Below are 19,945 nucleotides of genomic sequence, written 5' to 3' on the forward strand. Positions count from 1 at the left end.
TACCCATTAATCCCCACTCTTTGCTTTCTATTAATTAACCAATCCTCTATCCATGCTATTACTTTCCCCTTAATGCCATGTATCTTTATCTTATGCAGTAACCTTTTGTGTGGCACCTTGTCAAAGGCTTTATGGAAATCCAGATATACCACATCCATTGGCTCCCCATTATCTACCACACTGTTAATGTCCTCAAAAAATTCCACTAAATTAGTTAGGCACGATCTTCCCTTTACGAACCCATGCTGCGTCTGCCCAATGGGACAATTTCCATCCAGATGCCTCGCTATTTCTTCCTTGATGATAGATTCCAGCATCTTCCCTACTACCGAAGTTAAGCTCACTGGCCTATAATTACCCGCTTTCTGCCTACCTCCTTTTTTAAACAGTGGTGTCACGTTTGCTAATTTCCAATCCACCAGGACCACCCCAGAGTCTAGTGAATTTTGGTAAATTATCACTAGTGCATTTGCAATTTCCCTAGCCATCTCTTTTAGCACTCTGGGATGCATTCCATCAGGTCCAGGAGACTTGTCTACCTTTAGCCCCATTAGCTTGCCCATCACTACCTCCTTGGTGATAACAATCCTCACAAGGTCCTCACCTGTCATAGCCTCATTTCCATCAGTCACTGGCATGTTATTTGTGTCTTCCACTGTGAAGACCGACCCAAAAAACCTGTTCAGTTCCTCAGCCATTTCCTCATCTCCCATTATTAAATCTCCCTTCTCATCCTCTAAAGGACCAATATTTACCTTAGCCACTCTTTTTTGTTTTATATATTTGTAGAAACTTTTACTATCTGTTTTTATATTCTGAGCAAGTTTACTCTCATAATCTATCTTACTCTTCTTTATAGCTTTTTTAGTAGCTTTCTGTTGCCCCCTAAAGATTTCCCAGTCCTCTAGTCTCCCACTGATCTTTGCTACTTTGTATGTACCAATAAGGTAGCGAGGGCCAGAGATACAAACAGGACAGGATCTCACAACTAAATCTGCTGGAGAGAGCTTCTCAGGAGAATTCACGGTAGGACAAGGCAGTGCTGGTGTGAGCTGTATCCCGAGCTCCAGGGCCTCTGGTGAACAAACAATTAAGAAGAAACTGAAATCGGGAACAAAGCAAAATAAAGATGATTTCTTGAGGTATAGCGCTAATTGTGCCAATGGAAATCAGGATGCAAAGCTCATGTGTGTTATATGCAGGGAAGTACTGACGAATGAAGTTTAAAACACTCAAATCTTCAAAGGCATTTGAAGACTAAGCATGGAGAGTTCGAGGACAAACCTGTTGATTTTTTTCAAAACATGAAGCAAGAACGTAAATAGTCAGCTGAAATCCTTAGCAGAAATGTAACATTGAATGACGGAGCAAGAGCGATTGTGAGGACAAATCAGGCCCACCCGCCGCATTAAAGGTAAGCAATAATGGTGTGTCGCGAAGGTCGGTCGTTGTGGGTCGCTGACGTCGGCCAGGATGGGTCCTGAAGGTCTATCGGTTGGTAAAAGTGGGTCCCGGGAAAAAGAGTTTGAAAAACACTAGGATAGAGTACTTCAGGGAATTGTTCATGGGAGAAAAGTTTGCAGACATGGAAGCGCTCGACGGCACATACCAATTACCAAAGGGGAATAGGTTCAGGTATCTGCAGGTTAGGGACTTTATTAGGAAGGAGGTGTCATCCTTTCCGATGCTGCCGCCCCAGTGCTGCAGGATAAGCTTCTGCCCAAGGATGAAATTGGGGTGGGCAGGGTTGCAAACATGAATGGGGAGCTGATGAAGAGAGAGAGTGCTCCCGTGGAGAAGGTGAGGCGCAAGTGGAAGGGGGAGTTGGCAGAGGGCGCTGGGAGCCGGTGTGCGTAGGGAAGCTCTGCGGAGGGTGAATGTATCCTCGTCGTGTGGTAGGCTAAGTCTTATCCAATTTAAGGTGGTGCATAGAGCCCACATGACGACGTCCAGGGTAGATTGGCGTGTCCGAGGTTGAGGGAGTTTTGGAAGGGATTTTTGGACGTAATGTCAAAGATTTTAAGGGTAGAGGTAGCTCTGAGTCCTGAGGTGGTGATATTTGGGGTGTTGAGGATCTGGGAGTACCAGTGCTGCGAGAGGGTGACGACTGTTGCTGGGGGGAGATGTGTGGAGTGGGGTGGTTCAGTTACCCGTTGCTGCGCTTGTTTTTTGCATTTTTGTGATTATGTATATATTTAAAATGCCTCAATAAAATGTTTTAAAAAAAGACAAATGATCAGATGAGGAAACAATGTCTGGCCTTTTCCCCTATAGTCCACGGATGCGAAGGACAGCTATGTTGTGCTCTCGCTGTCTTCGCTGACATCAGTTGAACTGGTGGTCGAACCTGAAGCTTCTGCTCGGTATGGCTTTGTATTACTAATGGCAGTGCTGTATCGACCAAACCATTTGAGCAGCTCCAGTTTAACTTTGGATATCTGCATATTCAAAGCAGTTTTGGGTTAAATATTGTCAATAATACGTACAACTCCTCATTATTCAGCACAGTGATGAGTTCTTGCACCAAGTTCTCCGGAGAAAGTTCATTGCTTTGCTTAATTGCATCTGTAAAAAGTTTTTTTCCCAAAACAAGTTTTTTCCATGGAGTCTCAAGAAGACTGTTAGAAAGCCCATAAATACCTAGGGATGTAAAAAAAATTAAAATAATTACAAGAAAGATTTAATCCATCCAATTGAATGCAGAAGTGTTGTTTATATCTAGAGTCCCATCGCTGCCTTAAACAGGATGTAAATTCTTCAGTCTTTCAAAGAACAAAGAACAAAGAAATGTACAGCACAGGAACAGGCCCTTCGGCCCTCCAAGCCCATGCCGCCTTGCTTGCCACCCTTTTGAAGGTCCTGGAACCATTTATTAGGAGCTAGTGACAGTGCCAATGACAACTATGACTCAAATGTGACTCAGATTGGTAAATTTAGAGTACCCAATTGTTTTTTCCAATTCAGGGGCAATTTAGCGTGGCCAATTCCCCTAGCCTGCACATCTTTTTAGGTTGTGGGGATGAGACCCATGCAGACAGGGGGAGAATGTGCAAACTCCACATGGACAGTGACCCGGGGCCGGGATCAAACCTGGGTCCTCGGCGCTGTGAGGCAGCAGCGCTAACCACTGCGGCACCGTACTGCCCTGTGACTCAGAGTGCTACAACATCACTTTGAATTCACTTAATTACAATTCACTTCAATGGATTTTAATATCGAAAAGAGGCTTAACACCAAATCTTCCGGGAAATCGAGCAGCCTGGACACTGAGAAGAGTAGATCATCATTACGGCAAACTGAGTCAACACTGGAGATCTCTGGGGCTTCATTTCCAATTCTGGTTGGGAACCTGACAATGGATCAATTCCCAGTTCCAGTGCCTGCGTCGCTTACATGGCGTTTTCTAAACGTCAGTGTCCTAATTGGACTGGGGGTGAGCTTGATGCCCAATTACTGGTGTGAGCTCTGGGAGGAGGTGGAAGATGCCTGTTGGAGGAGGAGGGTCAAAGGAAGACGGCAGCCAAGAAAAAATCTGCCGCTGTTTGAAACAAGTAAGAAAGCAAATATTTGGAGGACCAGATGTCTTAGCCCTCAGAGAATTGGTAAAATGCTCAGCCAAATGTTACTGCACCCAATCTGACAGCAAAAACTCCAGGGGCAAAATCTTCTGGCTGCAAAAATATCTCTGCAACTCCCTGCATGAAACCTGATAGGTGCACAACTAACATTGGGTTTGGCGAATCCTGATTTGAAAATTGTCTCCTGGTCCACCCGACCTGTTAACACACTCCTCAAAAGAGCTCCCCATGCTGCCTTTGAAAATTGTGTTCTGGAGGTGTTGGGATCCAGAACGCCCTCCAAGAACTCGATTTTCAATGTGCATCTGCACTGAGCTCTGAGCTAAACTTCTCCTGCAACTGAAAATTTAGTTCCTTAAAGTCACAACCATGCGGCCGATTTTCCGTCCGCATTGAGCCCGGCGCAAATCTCGGTATGTCGGGAATATTCTGGGAGAAGGAGAAATGGGGGGCGCCATTCTCCTAAATGGTGACTAAGTGTTTGCGCTGTCGTGAACGCGTGAAACAGGCGCGGGCACTAGCGATTCTGGCTCCCTGCACGGTGCTGGAGCGGTTCACTCCGCTTCAGCCTCCCTTCCTGGCGCCAAATGGGCACCGCGCCAACCTGCTCATGGGCAATTGGGCCGTGCCATCCTGCGCATGCGCGGGGGACTTCTTCAGCGCGCCGGCACCAACGCAACATGGCGTGGGGGTTCAGAGGCCCGCCGCGCAACAAAGTAGGCCCGGGGGAGGGGGGGGGGGGGGGGGAGGAGGCCGGCTCGCCGATCAGTCGGCCCTGATCGCGGGCCAGACCCCATCGGAGGCCCCCGCCGGGGGCGGAGGCCCCCCCCCCCCACACACACACAGGCCGCCCCCCCGACCCTTCGCACAGAGTTCCTGTCGGCTGCGAGCAGAGGTGAACGGCGCCTGCGGGACTGTGCCGTTTCCGCGCGGCCCATCCGGGCCAGAGAATCGGCGGCCCGCGACCGGCAGCGCACCAAACGCGCCGGCGCAAATGGTGCCGATTCTCCGCACCTTGGAGAATCGCATGCCGGCGTCGGGGCGGCGTGGCGCGGTTGCGGTGATTCTCCGGCCCGACGTCAAGTGCCAAACAGTTTACGGTGTTCCCGGGCTCTCCTAGCAGAGACCCAGCGAGGGTGTAAACCAGATGACCATTCATTAAAATGGATTGAAATATTGAAAATTGGTGAAACACCGAATCTTCCGGGAACATGCAAGGTTCCCACCTGCTGGCGCGATGTGGTGTCAACGGAAATCATGACTTATCTCCACAAACAGGGACCAAATGTGACGACCACCCAAGAGGGTGGGGGGGGGGGGGGGGGGGGGGAGGCCGGGGGGAGAGAGAGATTGAGGCCATTGTAGCCCCTGGGTGGTCGGGACCTTGGCAGGGCAGTGCCCTGGCACCCTGGCAGTGCCAAGGGGTGGGGTCTGAAGGGGGTAGGGATTATCGGACAACCTATTGGGAGAGCCCCCATGCTCTGAGGGTGGTGATCTATATTTGGTTGGGGGATCAGGGCTGTGGGAGGTGAACATGCCACGAGTGCGGGCCGGATGGTCCCGATGGTGGGTCACTTTGAGTTCTCAAAGCCGAGCTTCCTCAAAGCCTCATAAAGATGGTGCAAAACCACCTTTCAAAAAAATGGCACAGTGTGGGAAGATCTGGTCGGGAAACCTACCTGTTTCTCAGGGGAGAAACACGCCGGCTTTCTGACTAAATCTGACACATCTCCATTTTCTGGGAAAATTCCGTCCATTATTTCACAATCTCCAGATATTATGATGTGGAGATGCCGGCGTTGGACTGGGGTGAGCACAGTAAGAAGTTTTACAACACCAGGTTAAAGTCCAACAGGTTTGTTTCAAATCACTAGCTTTCGGAGCACTGCTCCTTCCTCAGGTGAATGAGGTCAATGATTCACCTGAGGAAGGAGCAGCGCTCCGAAAGCTGGTGACATCGAAACAAACCTGTTGGACTTTAACCTGGTGTTGTAAAAACTTCTTACCGTCCAGATATTATGGCAGAGAGTCTTCAAAAAATGCACTCTAAATACAAATCTACAAATGCCAACACAGAAATAGTCAAGAGGCACACAAGCATTTTTTTAAAAAATCACCATTTATCTTGAAGGTTAAAACTTGCAATCTTCCCAAAATTGTACCGAGTTTTGATCAGGCAAGAAAAGCTGTGGGAAACTTGCTGGCTTCACAGCTGCCTTTTCTCACCTGATTAAGCAGAGCTCTGTGCAATTTCAGAGTGGTTGGTGGGGATCACACAGCCAACTGGCGGGACAGTGCCTAAACACACCGGTAATGCTGAGAATCTGAGATTGGGGCGTCAACTTTAAAGAGCGCCCTGAGTTGGGGACCAAGTGCAATGTGTCAAAGTTTGCAGACGACACTAAGGTGAGTGGTAAAGCAAAAAGGGCAGGGGATACCGGAAGTCTGCAGAAGGATTTGGACAGGTTAGGTGAATGGGCTAGGGTCTGGCAGATGGAATTCAATGTTGCCAAGTGTGAGGCTATCCATTTTGGGAGGAATAACAGCAGAATGGATTATTATTTAAACGGTAAGATGTTAAAACATGCTGCTGTGCAGAGGGACCTGGGTGTGCTAGTGCATGAGTCGCAAAAAGTTGGTGTGCAGGTGCAACAGGTGATTAAGAAGGCTAATCGAGTTTTGTCTTCCATTGCTAGAGGGATGGAGTTCAAGACTAGAGAGGTTATGCTGCAATTGTATAGGGTGTTGGTGAGGCCGCATCTGGAGTATTGTGTTCAGTTTTGGTCTCCTTACCTGAGAAAGGACATATTGAAAGAACTGGAGGGCATGCAGAGGAGATTCACTAAGTTGATCCCAGAGTTGAGGGGATTAGATTATGACGAGAGGTTGAGTAGACTGGGACTGTACTCATTGGAGTTTAGAAGGATGCGGGGGGATCTTATTGCGACATATAAAATTATGAAGGGAATAGATAGGATAGATGTGGGCAGGTTGTTTCCACTGGTTGGGGAAAGCAGAACTAGGGGGCATAGCCTCAAAATAAGGGGAGGTAGATTTAGGACGGAGTGTAGGAGGAACTTCTTCACCCAAAGGGTTGTGAATCTCTGGAATTCCTTGCCCAGTGAAGCAGTTGAGGCTCCTTCTTTAAACATTTTTAAGAAAAAGATAGATGCCTTTCTAAAGAATAAAGGGATTCGGGGATATGGTGTACGGGCCGGAGAGTGGAGCTGAGTCCACAAAGATCAGCCATGATCTCATTAAATGGCGGAGCAGGCTCGAGGGGCCAGATGGCCTACTCCTGTTCCTAGTTCTTATGTTCTTATCTCAAAGTTAAATTTAAGGCCCCCAAACCAACAGATATTGGGATATCCCCACGGACAAGGGGAACAGCGCCTAACATGTACACGCAGAAGGGGATCCCCCTTCCCCCACGGATAAGGATCCGCCCCCCTCCCACTTGCAGAGGGGAACCCCCACAATGGAGGTGAGTAACCTCCCCTGCATGTGCCCCCTTGGCAGTTCCCCCTGGCAATATCAGGGGGCACTGCCAGGGAGCACCACCAGAGTGCCAGGAGGCAATGTTCAGGCACGTCCCTCAATCCCTGGGGTCTATAGGCACCTCCGCACACCCCGCGTGATCATTATGACTGGTTTTTGCTTGTGAAAAGCAGTAGTGATTCGCACTGGCGTGATGCCATCGGGTGAGGGATGAAGAAACGACGTGGGCTGAAATTACAGCGTCAAGTCCAGTAATCAAATGCACATTTATTTAGATATATGTAAATCAGCTGCACATACTCTCTGGGCGTGAGCCTGATTATGTCACCCGCGGGTGATGGGGACGATCTCAAACTTAGACCTCACCGGCGCAAATCATGTTTTTAGTCGCTCCGAGATTTAGCAGCCATTATGGGATTTGCACTCGCAGCTAAAGGGGCCACAAGATCATGTCCCTGGCATCTTGTCCACAGACCAATACTTCAAGTTCATGTGTTGAACCTAGACTGCAAGTGTCAACAGGCTTTGAGCTTGAGGTCTGGCTTGGGTCACTGTCTGTGCGGAGTCTGCACATCCTCCCCGTGTGTGCGTGGGTTTCCTCCGGGTGCTCCGGTTTCCTCCCACAGTCCAAAGATGTGCAGGTTAGGTGGATTGACCATGATAAATTGCCCTTAAGTGTCCAAAATTGCCCTTAGTGTTGGGTGGGGTTACTGGGTTATGGGGATAGGGTGGAGGTGTTGACCTTGGGTAGGGTGCACTTTCCAAGAGCTGGTGCAGACTCGATGGGCCGAATGGCCTCCTTCTGCACTGTAAACTCTATGAAACATCATAGATAAGATCATAGAACATCATTAGGGCTTTTCACAGTAAATTCATTGAAGCCTGCTCGTGACAATATGCGATTATTATCAGAATTATTAATATAAGTCCCTTTTTAATTCTTAAACATCACCATGAATATACTTTCCAATGGGAAAGGATTAGGGAATCCCCGAGAAAATTTCAGGAGCTTAGTTGGTGATTTACCTTCTTCAGTAAAAAGGTGATGAGACTAAATGTAGTGACAGTATCATTATTCCAGAGATATCAGTAAACCCGGGTGGAGGTCTTGTGGTACAGTGGTAGTGTCCCTATCTCTGGACCAGAAGCTCCAGATTCAAGTCCCACGTCAGGGCCTGATGTCCATGGAAGACATATTCATCACATGGCCAAACAGCCTGTAAATCCTTTCAATACACCTGATAGCAGGTGGTAAGGGCGGGAGAGTTTCCTGGTCAGCCAGACTGCAGAAGGCAATGGCAAACCATTGAAGTACTTTGTCAAGCATTTTCACAGACCAATCCAATGTAAGTCCATGATCACCAATGTCCTCTTGGGGCACGGTATCTGAAGGAGAAGGAAGATCAGCAAGCTCAACAGACTACAGGTCGGAATCAGGGACCTTCCAGGATCATATGTCACTCTCATACAGTGCTGAACTGTTTGAGGAGTAACTTCTTGGTCTAGGTCATGGATCAACAATATAGTTGAACATAACAGAAGGTGACTTCCAGTTTTACAAAGGACAAAGAAATGTACAGCACAGGAACAGGCCCTTCGGCCCTCCAAGCCCGTGCTGACCATGCTGCCCAACTAAACTACAATCTTCTACACTTCCTGGGTCCGTATCCCTCTATTCCCATTTAACTTGTGTAGAGAGCATATGCTGCCATTTTGCTATCTTGCACATCAAACTAAATGGTGTGGATCAGGGGGCAGCCATGTTCTATGTACCGCTAACAGTTTAGCAGCACAGTGGTTGGCACTGTTGCCTCACAGCACCAAGGACCTGGATTTGATTGTGGCCTTGGAATGTGTGGCAGTTCCACGTTCTCCCCGTGTCTGCGTGGGTTTCTTCCAGTTTCCTCCCACAACCCAAAGATGTGCAGGTTAGGTGGATTGGCCATGATAAATTTCCCCTTACTGTCCAAAGATTTGTACGTTCGGTTACAGGGTTGCAAGCATGGGGTGGGGTCTGGGCCTAGGTAGAGTTCTCCTTCGGTGGGCTGGTACAGGCTCGATGGATTGAATGGACTCCTTCTGCACTGTTGGGATTAATTTCTCTAACATGTACTACAAAGAACATCCACACATACCACTAATATACACAGTTTGTACAAATATGTCCCCTTAATATTCCCCGCTCCCTCGGTGACTAAGAGTTCCTAAAACATGGATATGAACGGATACCATCGAGTGCAGAACCCTTCACTGTAGGGGTTCTATGTTCTGTATTTTGAACGATGATTGGACCAAGAACTTCAATGTTGTCTATCTAATTTTTCATGGTTCGATTATTCAAATTCCAGAGAGGAGAAATGGAACTTCTACAGGATTCACCCTGCATTCTGTGCCTGGCTTCTCCCATCTCTTAAGAAACTTATTAACAAATTTAAAAATTCAAACCTGGCTCCAGTGTTTTGGGCTCCTGGCCACTTTTACTTCCATAGTAACACATTGTATCTCCTTTGGTGCTGTAAGAAAAGAATATTCACCTATGAACTTGGGTGGGATTCAGTTCGTTCAGAGACTAAAGTGATCACCCCCCCCGGCGGAGAGTAGGGTCTGTGTCCGGCTGATGCTAGGAGCATCGCTGAGGTGCTATTCACATACCTTTGCCAAGCTAAATTATACATACAGGTGAACACGCCAGTTTCCCTGACCTTACTGGTCTCTGGCCGCCAATTTGAATGGTCCCAGCATCCAGAGAGAGGCCCCCGCCCCCACACAACGCAAATGTTGATTCCCCGCTAAAAAAGGGAGTACCCCAAGCCCCCCATCAAGGTGGGTCATCCTCCCCCCCCAATCAGGGGAATAAAGGGTGAAAGGACCACACTACGCATGCATCAGTGATTTCTCTTCCTCTTTTCTAACCACAGAAAGTACTCAGCATTGTGAAGTGGCCAGCAGCTGTCAATCAGAGCAAAAAACCTCAAAAAAACCATGCACTCATCTGAAAGTGTGTAGACCCCACTGGAACGCACTCTACGCCCTACAAACCGATATTGGCCCCATCTCTAGATGGCACACCTCTTGACTGCAAGTATCACCAACCGCAACTTGAAAATGAAAATGAAATGAAAATCGCTTATTGTCACAAGTAGGCTTCAAATGAAGTTACTGTGAAAAGCCCCTAGTCGCCACATTCCAGTGCCTGTTCGGGGAGGCTGGTATGGGAATTGAACCGTGCTGCTGACCTGCCTTGGTCTGCTTTAAAAGCCAGCGATTTAGCCCAGTGTGCTAAACCAGCCCCTGTTAACTGGGGAGGTGTGGTCACATGCGGAAAAGCTCATATTGTGACTGTACTCATCCAATTCAGACCATCAGAGAGTCTAGGGCCAGAGGGCATAATCTCACAGTAAGGGGTCGCCCATTTAAGACAGATGAGGAAAGATTTCTTCTCTCAGAGGATAGTGAATTAATCTGTGGAATCCTTTACTGCAGAGGGCTATAGAGGCTGGGTCATTAAATATGTTCAAGGCCGAGATAGGCAGATTTGAAAACATCTTTATTATTGTGACAAGTAGGCTTACATTAACACTGCAATGAAGTTACTGTAACTGTAAAAATCCCCGAGTCGCCACATTCCGGCGGAGCCTGTTCGGGTACACAGAGGGAGAATTCAGAATATCCAATTCACCTAACAAGCATGTCTTTCGGGACTTGTGGGAGGAAACTGGAGCACCCGGAGGAAACCCGTACAGACATGGGGAGAACGTGCAGACTCCACACAGACAGTGACCCAAGTGGGTCTCGAACCTGGGACCTTGGTTTTTAAATAGTCAGGGAATCAAGGGTTATGGAAATAAGGCAGGAAAGTGGAGCTGAGGATTATATCAGATCAGTATCTGCGTGGGTTTCTTCGTGAGCAGAGGGCATTGGATCTGATCGGCAGAGTGGGAAAGCGGGCAGTCGCAGAGGTCGCATGGGACAACCAAGTGAGTGCCCAATGTATTGCAATGTCCCCGGGACAAACCGGTGGTTACCCCTGATCGGGGACCACACCGATGCTCCCATTGCACCCCAGTGCCGTCTCCACTGGCCCCAGATCCTTAGTGTTGCTGCCACCACCGGGCTCGAGCCCGTGACTACATGAGGAGTTGACAGCAGGCATCCAGCACCTGCAGGTCCATTTGGGGGAGTGCAATTGCCTGCAGCAGCATGGGGAGGTGGTGCCAATCATGTGTACCACCTAGGCCAACACTGCATGGGTGGCGTCCGTGGTGGAGACCTTGGATGCAAAGGTTTCAGCCATGGTTCAGGATGTCCGAGGCCTGGGGTACCCCTATGCAGGTGGTGGCTGAGGTATAGGTCAGGGCAGCCATGTCACAGGGCAGCACGGTAGCATGGTGGATAGCACAATTGCTTCACAGCTCCAGGGTCCCAGGTTCGATTCCCGGCTTGGGTCACTGTCTGTGCGGAGTCTGCACGTCCTCCCCGTGTGTGCGTGGGTTTCCTCCGGGTGCTCCGGTTTCCTCCCACAGTCCAAAGAGGTGCAGGTCAGGGTGGATCGGCCATGCTAAATTGCCCTTAGTGTCCAAAATTGCCCTTAGTGTTGGGTGGGGTTACTGGGTTGTGGGGATAAGGTGGAGGTGTGGACCTTGGGTAGGGTGCTCTTTCCAAGAGCCGGTGCAGACTCGATGGGCCGAATGGCCTCCTTCTGCACTGTAAATTCTATGTAATTCTATGTACTACGGCCATATGGACATTGCTATGGCAATGGCTGAGCCTGGCTGAATCACAACGGGACATGGCTGCGGGCATTGACAGCATTGTCCACCCGGGCGATCTATGAATGGGAGGCCGGCAATGTGGGGTGATGTGTGAGAGGACAGCACGGCCAGGGCCCCACAAGGCAGTCGGGGGTACCCCAAGTAGCAAGTGTCCGCACTCGGAGGCAGCAGGGGCCTGGGTCAGAGATGCGGGGGCGCTGGAATGGTAGGGCCAGAGATGCGTCACCGGGCACTGCTAGCTGTTGGGTGCCCTGCGCCAACCTCAATTTTCAGCTGAAGCACCATTCTCCACCCGATTGCGATTCCGCCACCGCTGGATGGCGAATCCCGCCCAAAGTTAAATATATAAGCCCTTAGGACTGCCTTAAAGAAATGAAGGGATTCACACAGTAGCAGTTATAATTATGTTTGTGGTAATTTTATCTCTTATTTGTTATGTTTTTACTTTAGTTTCACTCCTTCTCTAAAGCCATCCCCTCCTCCCCCATTCTTAGAGACGAATTATTCAGTCAGCTTTTAAGAAGGTCTGTGAAGGTGATCATTCTTCCTCGTGCTGCCAACTTGCATTTTACGTTTATTTCTCGCTCAAATATGTCTGCTGGTGGGTAAATCAAGGCAGTGGCTTCAAGAGCCCATCATTTGCCTTCCAAGGAGTGAAAGGATAGTTAACAATATTTTGCTTGGCAGGTCGGTGGGTGGGAGGATGCTCTGAGTAGATCAACACGTCCTCATCATGTGCCAGGCTCAACCTGATACAGTTCAAGGTGCTTCACCGGGCACACATGACGGTGGCCCGGATGAGCAGGTTTTTTTGGGTGGAGGACAGGTGTGTTAGGTGTGCGGGAGGGCCTGCAAACCATGTTCACATGTTCTGAGCATGTCCGAAGCTCAGGAGATTCTGGCAGGGATTTGCTGATGTCATGTTCATGGTGCTAAAAACGAGGGTGGCGCCGAGTCCAGAGGTGGCGATTTTTGGAGTGTTGGAAGACCCGGGAGTCCAGGGGGCGAGAGAGGCTGACGTTTTGGCCGTTGCCTCCTTGGTAGCCCGGAGACGGATCCTATTATCCTGGAGGGACCCGGAGTCCCTGAAATCGGGGGAGTGGGTTAGCGACATGGCCGGGTTTCTCAGGCTTGAAAAATTAAGTTCGCCCTTAGAGGATCAGTGTTAGGGTTCGTTCGGAGGTGGCAGCCGTTTATCGATCTATTTGCGGAAAATTAAACTGTTAGCAGATACAATAGGAGGGGAGGGGGGTTAGAGAATGGGGGCGTAGGGGAGTTAGTTTAGTTTAGTTCAGGTGGGACCAGCGAGAGGAGATGGAGGCACTGGGGAATTGTGTGTATAAGCCATGTTGGCTGGGTTTGGTTATTGGCTGGTGGGTGTGTGGGGGGGGGTTATGTACTGAATTATATTTACATTTGTTTTTGTACTTTGTTATTATAAAATCATGGGCGCAATTCTCCCATCGGGAGACTAAGTCCTGAGGCCGGAGTGAAAACCGGAGTGTTTCACTCCGGCGTCGGAGGCCACTCCTGTTCTCCCGCCCCCGGGGGGCTAGAAGCGTCGCCGGGTCATTTACGCGCGCCGGGCCTTGGCGCCGATTAAAAGAGGCGCTGCGTAAATGACGCGGCGCCGACGTCACCCACGCATGCGCGGTTGCCGTCCTCCCCGCGGCCGCCCCGCAAGAAGATGTCGGATGGATCTTGTGGGGCGGCGGAGGAAAGGAGGTCCTCCTTCAGAGAGGCTGGCCTGCCGATCGGTGGGCACCGATTGTGGGCCAGACCCCTTTTGAGCCCCCCCTCGATGCAGGAACCCCCCTCCCCCACCCACATGCCGCCCCCCCAGCCTTCCCGTGCTGTTCCCGCCGACAGCGACTAGGTGTGGTCGGCGCCGGCGGGAACCTGTCGTGTTGGGCAGGCCGCTCGGCCCATCTGGGCTGGAGAATTGCCACTCGCCCATTACCAACGGCAAGCGGCGATTCTCCCAGCGGCCAGCCGTGAATCTCGCTGCGCCGGTTTGGGGGGGGGGTGGAGAGAATCGCGTGCGGGTGCCAGGGTGGCGTGGTGGGACTCGTGTGGTGCCCCGGCGACTCTCCCACTTGGCGTGGTTGGGGGGGGGGAGTCCGCCCCATTAATGTCTTAATAAAATGTTTTTTTTAAAAAACAAAAACAATATTTTGCTTGAATTATCGTATATAATTACAAACACAAATAGATGTTCCTTGGTTATCATCTGACTGATGGCTAATTGTGACAGTCAGATATTGGGAGTGGTTTTCCGGTCACATTGCCCCGGTGCGAATCCGCGATGTCAGGAAAATATCAGGAGTGTCCTGAAACGAGATTCGTGATGTTTCCGAGCCAGCCCAGCAGACGGAATCAGGTTCACATGCAGTGAGGGCATGAACCTAATTACTATTCATTTAAATGGATGGAAATATGCAAAGTCAGCTTGACACCGAATCTACCTGACACATGTAATGTTCCTGCCAGTGTGATGCTGGGGCGGCGTGGTAGCACAGTGGTTAGCACTGTTGCTTCACAGCGCCAGGGACCTGGGTTCGATTCCCGGCTTGGGTCACTGTCTGTGCGGAGTCTGCACGTTCTCCCCGTGTCTGTGTGGGTTTCCTCCGGGTGCTCCAGTTTCCTCCCGCAAGTCCTGAAAGACGTGCTTGTTAGGTGAATTGGACATTCTGAATTCTCCCTCTGCGTACCCGATCAGGCGCCAGAGTGAGGTGATTAGAGGATTTTGCAGTGTTAATGTAAGCTACTTGTGACACTATGTGGCGCCGGCAAGAATCACTCCTGGCCTCCACAAATCGAGAACAGGCAGGATTACCATGCAGGGGTCTCGGAGGCCATAGTAGCCTCCCGGTGGTCGGGGACATGGCAGGGCAGTGCCCTACCACTTCTCCTGGCACCGTGGCACCACCAGCCTGGCAGTGCTAGGGTGGCACAGTCAGGTTGGCATTGTCAGGGTCCAAGAGACAGTGCCAGATTGTGGTGAGTCCTAAAGGGTGGGGCGATTGGCGATCTGATAGTGGAGTGTTGTTCACTTGAGGGGGGCTGATGCTTCCAATTGGTGGTGGGGGGGATGCCTGCGTGGTTTTTGGGATGGTGGGGGGAGCCAAACATTTAATGATGGGGGGGGGGAGGATGCCCTCTGTGGTCAAGGGTTGGGGTATTCTTCTTGTCTGCAGGGGAGGGTTTCACAATGTGCATTGAGTGGTTGGGAAGGGGGCCTGTCACTTAACTTTGAGATCAGATAGTTCTTTAAAAAAGGTGCCCCCAAGGGCAGCACGGTGGCACAGTGGTTAGCACTGCTGCCTCACAGCGTCGAGGTCCCAGGTTTGATCCCGGCTCTGGATCACTGTCCGTGTGGAGTTTGCACATTCTCCCCGTGTTTGTGTGGGTTTCGCCCCCACAACCCAAAGATGTGCAGGCTAGATGGGTTGGCCACGCTAAATTGCCCCTGAGTTGGAAAAAATGAATTGGGTACTCTAAATTTTAAAAAAGGCACTCTCAGAGTCGGTGCAAGACACACACCCCTTTAAATAAATGACTACGGCGGGAAGATCGCAATCAGATTTGGTCCGGAACAACCAACGTGATTCATGCCAATTTTCGCTGAAACCCACGCTCCACCATCCCTCCCCCACCTGTCCCAACCTCCAACCACTTAAATGGCCCAATCCATTTATAATCCAATTTTCCGAACATCTTCCACTCGTCACACTCCCCAAAACACTCTGTTTCTCTCCTCCCTGAAGATGCTCCTTTAAACATTCCTCTATGACCTAGTTTTTAGCTACTGTCCCTCTTTATGTGACTGGGTAACAAATTTAGTTGGATAACATTCCTGTGAAACACCTTGGGACATTTTATTACGAAAAAGGCGCTTAGAGATAATTGCAAGTTGTTGTAGAAACAGTCTACCATACATTGGCATTACAATGTATGCCTGTTTCTGTGAATACATGAACAGGTGTGCACTGGGGAATTTTTTTTTTTAATTGAAGCTTCTTTATAGAAAGGCATGTGTTTGATTCTCTGTAATGATTAAAGGGCAGCATGTTAAACTCTGGCATGAAACTTCACTAACAAGAGTCAAGGGATCCTTTGATGCAAATACTTTCTTGGATGATCAACTCTCCTGTCAGCCTCCTTTGAACTGAACTCCAAGTTACAGAAGAACCACCGTCCCGGCCTGTGTAGTTGGCAGTCAGGACCAGGAGGTCCCGACTCTAAATTTGCTTCAGCTGCTTGGATACAACCTGTTAAGTGGAAGTTATTTGTTGGACAAAAATCAATGCTGGCCTCAGCTGAATTAGACCTTTGTTTTTCTGTGGAGAGACCTCTATTTCGCTCATCAGTATTCAAGTTTACATGATCTTTCTTTGCAGTGACTGGCTCGGTTGAAAAGTCACTGGGGAGGGACTCGGGGGTGGGGGAGGGGGGGGGGCGTCTGCTGAGGGGTTCGGAATTGTACCTAAATAAACAAGAAAAATCCCACTCAAAATCCTAAAAAGTCTGGGAGAGCCACTTAAGAGCATTCAAACGTACAATTATGTTGTCCCAAAATATAAACATAAATACATGAACCCTTAGGACTGTTTTCCAAAAAAATTGAAAGTTCCACATGGTAGCAGTTTTAATGATGTTTGTGGTGATTTTACCGCCTCCTTTTTACTATGTTTTGACTTTAGTTTCTCTCCGTCTCGAAAGTCATCCCCTCCCCCTAGAGCTGGGAGACCATTTATTCAGTCAACTTTTAAGAACGTCTGTGAGGATATTCTGGGTGATTATTCTTGCTTGTACTTCACAGTCTTCGCTCAGTGCTAATCTCACAGCTTGCCTGACATGCAGATCTGGTGCGTGAGTGGAAAGCAAGCAAGAAATTACAAACGTGTTTCTCCTTCTATAGCATCATTGCCTGGAGAATTCCAGCAACCTTTGCAATTCACGAGATGAATCATTCATCCACATGACAAGTCCCCCCACGCAGAGGGTAAGGGAAGTGGGAGTGGGAAAATACTAGGAGATTGAAGAAACAGTTCAACTTGTGACATCTTCGCATTTCCTTTTGGTTTAAAGTCCCAATCCTTTTTATAGAAGAAAATAACTGTTCCAGCAGAAGTTTATTCGACACTTTTTAAGATGTCAGTTTCATCACTGTGTAGATTCACAAGCAGAACCTCTGTTCCTGAGGACAGCACAGTAGCACAGTGGTTAGCACAGTTGCTTCACAGCTGCAGGGTCCCAGGTTCAATTCCGGCCTCGGGTGACTGTGTGGAGTTTGCACTTTCTCCCCGCGTCTGCATAGGTTTCCTCCGGGTGCTCCGGTTTCCTCCCACAGTCCAAATGTGCAGGTTAGGTCGATTGGCCATGCTATAATTGCCCCTTAGTTTCCAAAAGGTTAGGTGGGGTTACTGGGTTATGGGGATAGGGTGGAGGCGTGGGTGCTCTTTCCAAGGGCCGGTGCAGACCCGATGGGCCGAATGGCCTCCTTCTGCACTGTAAATTCTATGATTCATTGGCCCAAACCACTGCAGTCAGCAAATGCAGTAAGTGCTCTGTGCTGTTCCAGAGGGGCTCCACTGAGGATGCACAATTTCAAAGCAGTCAAGAAGCACTCTACAGCTGCTGGACTAACACATTACAGGTTGGGAAAGCCTGCATTATACATCCTATAATTAACAGCTCCGGGCCAGTCTGGCAAGGAGCAAGTGACACTATACTTTACAGTCTCCATGGCAGAGGCAAAACTATTTCGGAAATAAAAAGCATCACGCCTACAGGAAATTCTTTTTAAGACAGTTATTTTATGAGAAGGATAAGAAGCACTTTTAAAGAACTCTTATACTTTCCCTTTAATATAATTTAAAATAGATGTTGAATCTTTTGGTATTTACGGTGTAAAGGCTGCCAGTCTGGGTTATTTTCACTAAATATGAAAATAGAATTAAAATGACTTACTCATTGAAAATTGAGAGTTCAATCTTAATTGCCATCATTTTCAGAAGTCTGCATTTGGGGGAAGGGTGTGGTGATGAGTAAAATAGTATTCTCTTTGTATTCTTGTGGAAGAACATGATAATTACACAGGGTCCTTAACTGAAGCACTATTCAACCAAATTTTGATATAGTGGTGCTATTTCCATTTTTAACTGAAAGAAAGTTACCTCAGGGAAAATGTAAGCATTTTCCTCGTCTTGGCAGCTGGCACCAGCTATCCCCAGGACTGGCGTCCATTGACTGAGGTTTCATAATGCACATATATGCGCGCTGGGCACTGGAGCAGTAACTGCTTATTTCGAATGAAACTTGAATTATTGGGTTTCCCAGCTTTAAGAATATACAACAGCAAAAATGAATGTGCACTGCTCATCTTCTACAGCAGCTTCCAAAGCCATTACGTCTACCACCTCGAAGGCCAAGGGCAGCAGACATATGGGAACACCACCACCTGCAAGCTCCCCTCCAAGTCACTCACCATGCTAACTTATCATTGTTCCGTCACTGTCGCTGGATCAAAATCCTGGAACTCCCTCCCTAACAGCAGTGTGGGTGTCCCCATATCACATGAACAGCAGTGGTTCACGAAGGCAACTCACCACCACCTTCTCAAGGGCAATTAGGGATGGGCAACAAATACTGGCCTAGCCAGCGACGCCCACATCTCTTGAACAAATTTTTAAAAATAGATGATAGCTGCTTTGAAACACCTGAATGTTGAAGGCAGGAAAAAAAGATCCAAAGAAAATTACTGGAGGAAGTTTCCCAAGACACTTACAAAAGTGGAAAGCACCTTTTTAAGCATTCCGAAAATTAGTTAAAAAATCAGCATGTATGCAATATTTATCTTTATACATTCCTTCTAATAATAATTACACTATTCTGCAACATTCAGCATTTTCCATTGTGTTCACATTCATCATTCCTCAAGTCAAACACACTTCTTCAGTAACTGCACCTAAGCGTTTTAATAACAAATGTTTGTTTTCTTTGGAATTGCACTCCAAAGTTTCAAAAGCCTTTCTAGTAAATAAGGCAATTGGACATAAGTTCAAGGCTTTCACATGTTCGAAGGACTGTGGTAGTCACCACTGTTGTATTATATTGTATATACTGCACTGCATACGAGGGTTATACGGTAAGGCCCCTGTACTAGGTATGAGGGTAGATCCCTGCATGCTGGCTCCGCCCAGTAGGCGGAGTATAAATGTGTGTGCTCTCCGAACTGCAGCCATTTCGGCAGCAGCTGTAGGAGGCCACACATCTCTGTGTAATAAAGCTTCGATTACTCTCTACTCGCGTCTCGTCGTAGTTGATAGTGCATCAAGGACATCATTAATTACAAGAATACTTACTTGGATGTGGATTCCTGCCTTGCAGGTAAGAAAAAGGATGGGGTAATAGAATAATTGTGATGACTGCATTCTTCACATGTAATGACCTGAGTTCAACCAGGACATTGGGAGAGGGACAGGGGAGATTGGGGGTGGGACCAAATATGAGGCAAGTGGGCAACCAGAAGAAAAACAGACATATACAAAAGTTTAGATTTTCACTGGTGTTTTGGCAAACAGCCAAGTGACCGAATAACACAGCAGAAGCCGAGCAGGAGGCTGTCATTTTGCCCACTCGGCTGGAGAATAACGTACAGTAGACAAGAACAAAAGAGGGACAGGAAGCTACGAATAAAAGAAACCTAAAATAAGTCAGCTCATTCTGCTCATTGCTGGAATCAGTGCAGCTTTTTGAACCGCTAACACACACATAGCTTTCTTTGTTAGCCTTTCCCCCTGGTGTACATGGTTCAACACTCCAGTGAACAAGAAATCTACTGATCACGTTTGTCAGTAACAGTTGAGGCATCAAGAATTACAACTCAAAGGCAACTTAAACCCCAAAACATTTCAATCAAAACAATTCAAGAAAACTCTGAATAAAAGATTCCAAAGAGCAGCAGGAATTGGACTGCTTGGCAGACTAAACCCATCATTCAATAAACAGCGTAATCCTCTATTGAATCCCTGTTTCAGGTTTGATGTTAAGAAGTGTAGCAAGACCGTGTTTGTAGATTTCAGACCCTGCTGC

At 48.4% G+C, this 19,945-nt stretch overlaps 1 protein-coding gene across 6 annotated transcripts in view; it reads right to left on the minus strand.

The window, feature by feature from the left end:
• Positions 1 to 19,945, minus strand: part of tango2 (transport and golgi organization 2 homolog (Drosophila)) — a 368,109-nt gene that overhangs the window by 32,696 nt on the left and 315,468 nt on the right. For all 6 annotated transcript variants that reach the window (XM_072471054.1, XM_072470802.1, XM_072470976.1 and 3 more), the window contains 2 exons: positions 9,522 to 9,589; positions 2,487 to 2,640 (listed from right to left, as the gene is read on the minus strand). In XM_072471054.1, coding sequence (XP_072327155.1) covers positions 2,487 to 2,640; positions 9,522 to 9,589 — 222 coding nt within the window. The remainder of the gene's footprint in view (positions 1 to 2,486; positions 2,641 to 9,521; positions 9,590 to 19,945) is intronic.

Source organism: Scyliorhinus torazame, chromosome 1, assembly GCF_047496885.1.
Source record: "Scyliorhinus torazame isolate Kashiwa2021f chromosome 1, sScyTor2.1, whole genome shotgun sequence".
Classification (NCBI taxonomy): Eukaryota; Metazoa; Chordata; class Chondrichthyes; order Carcharhiniformes; family Scyliorhinidae; genus Scyliorhinus; species Scyliorhinus torazame.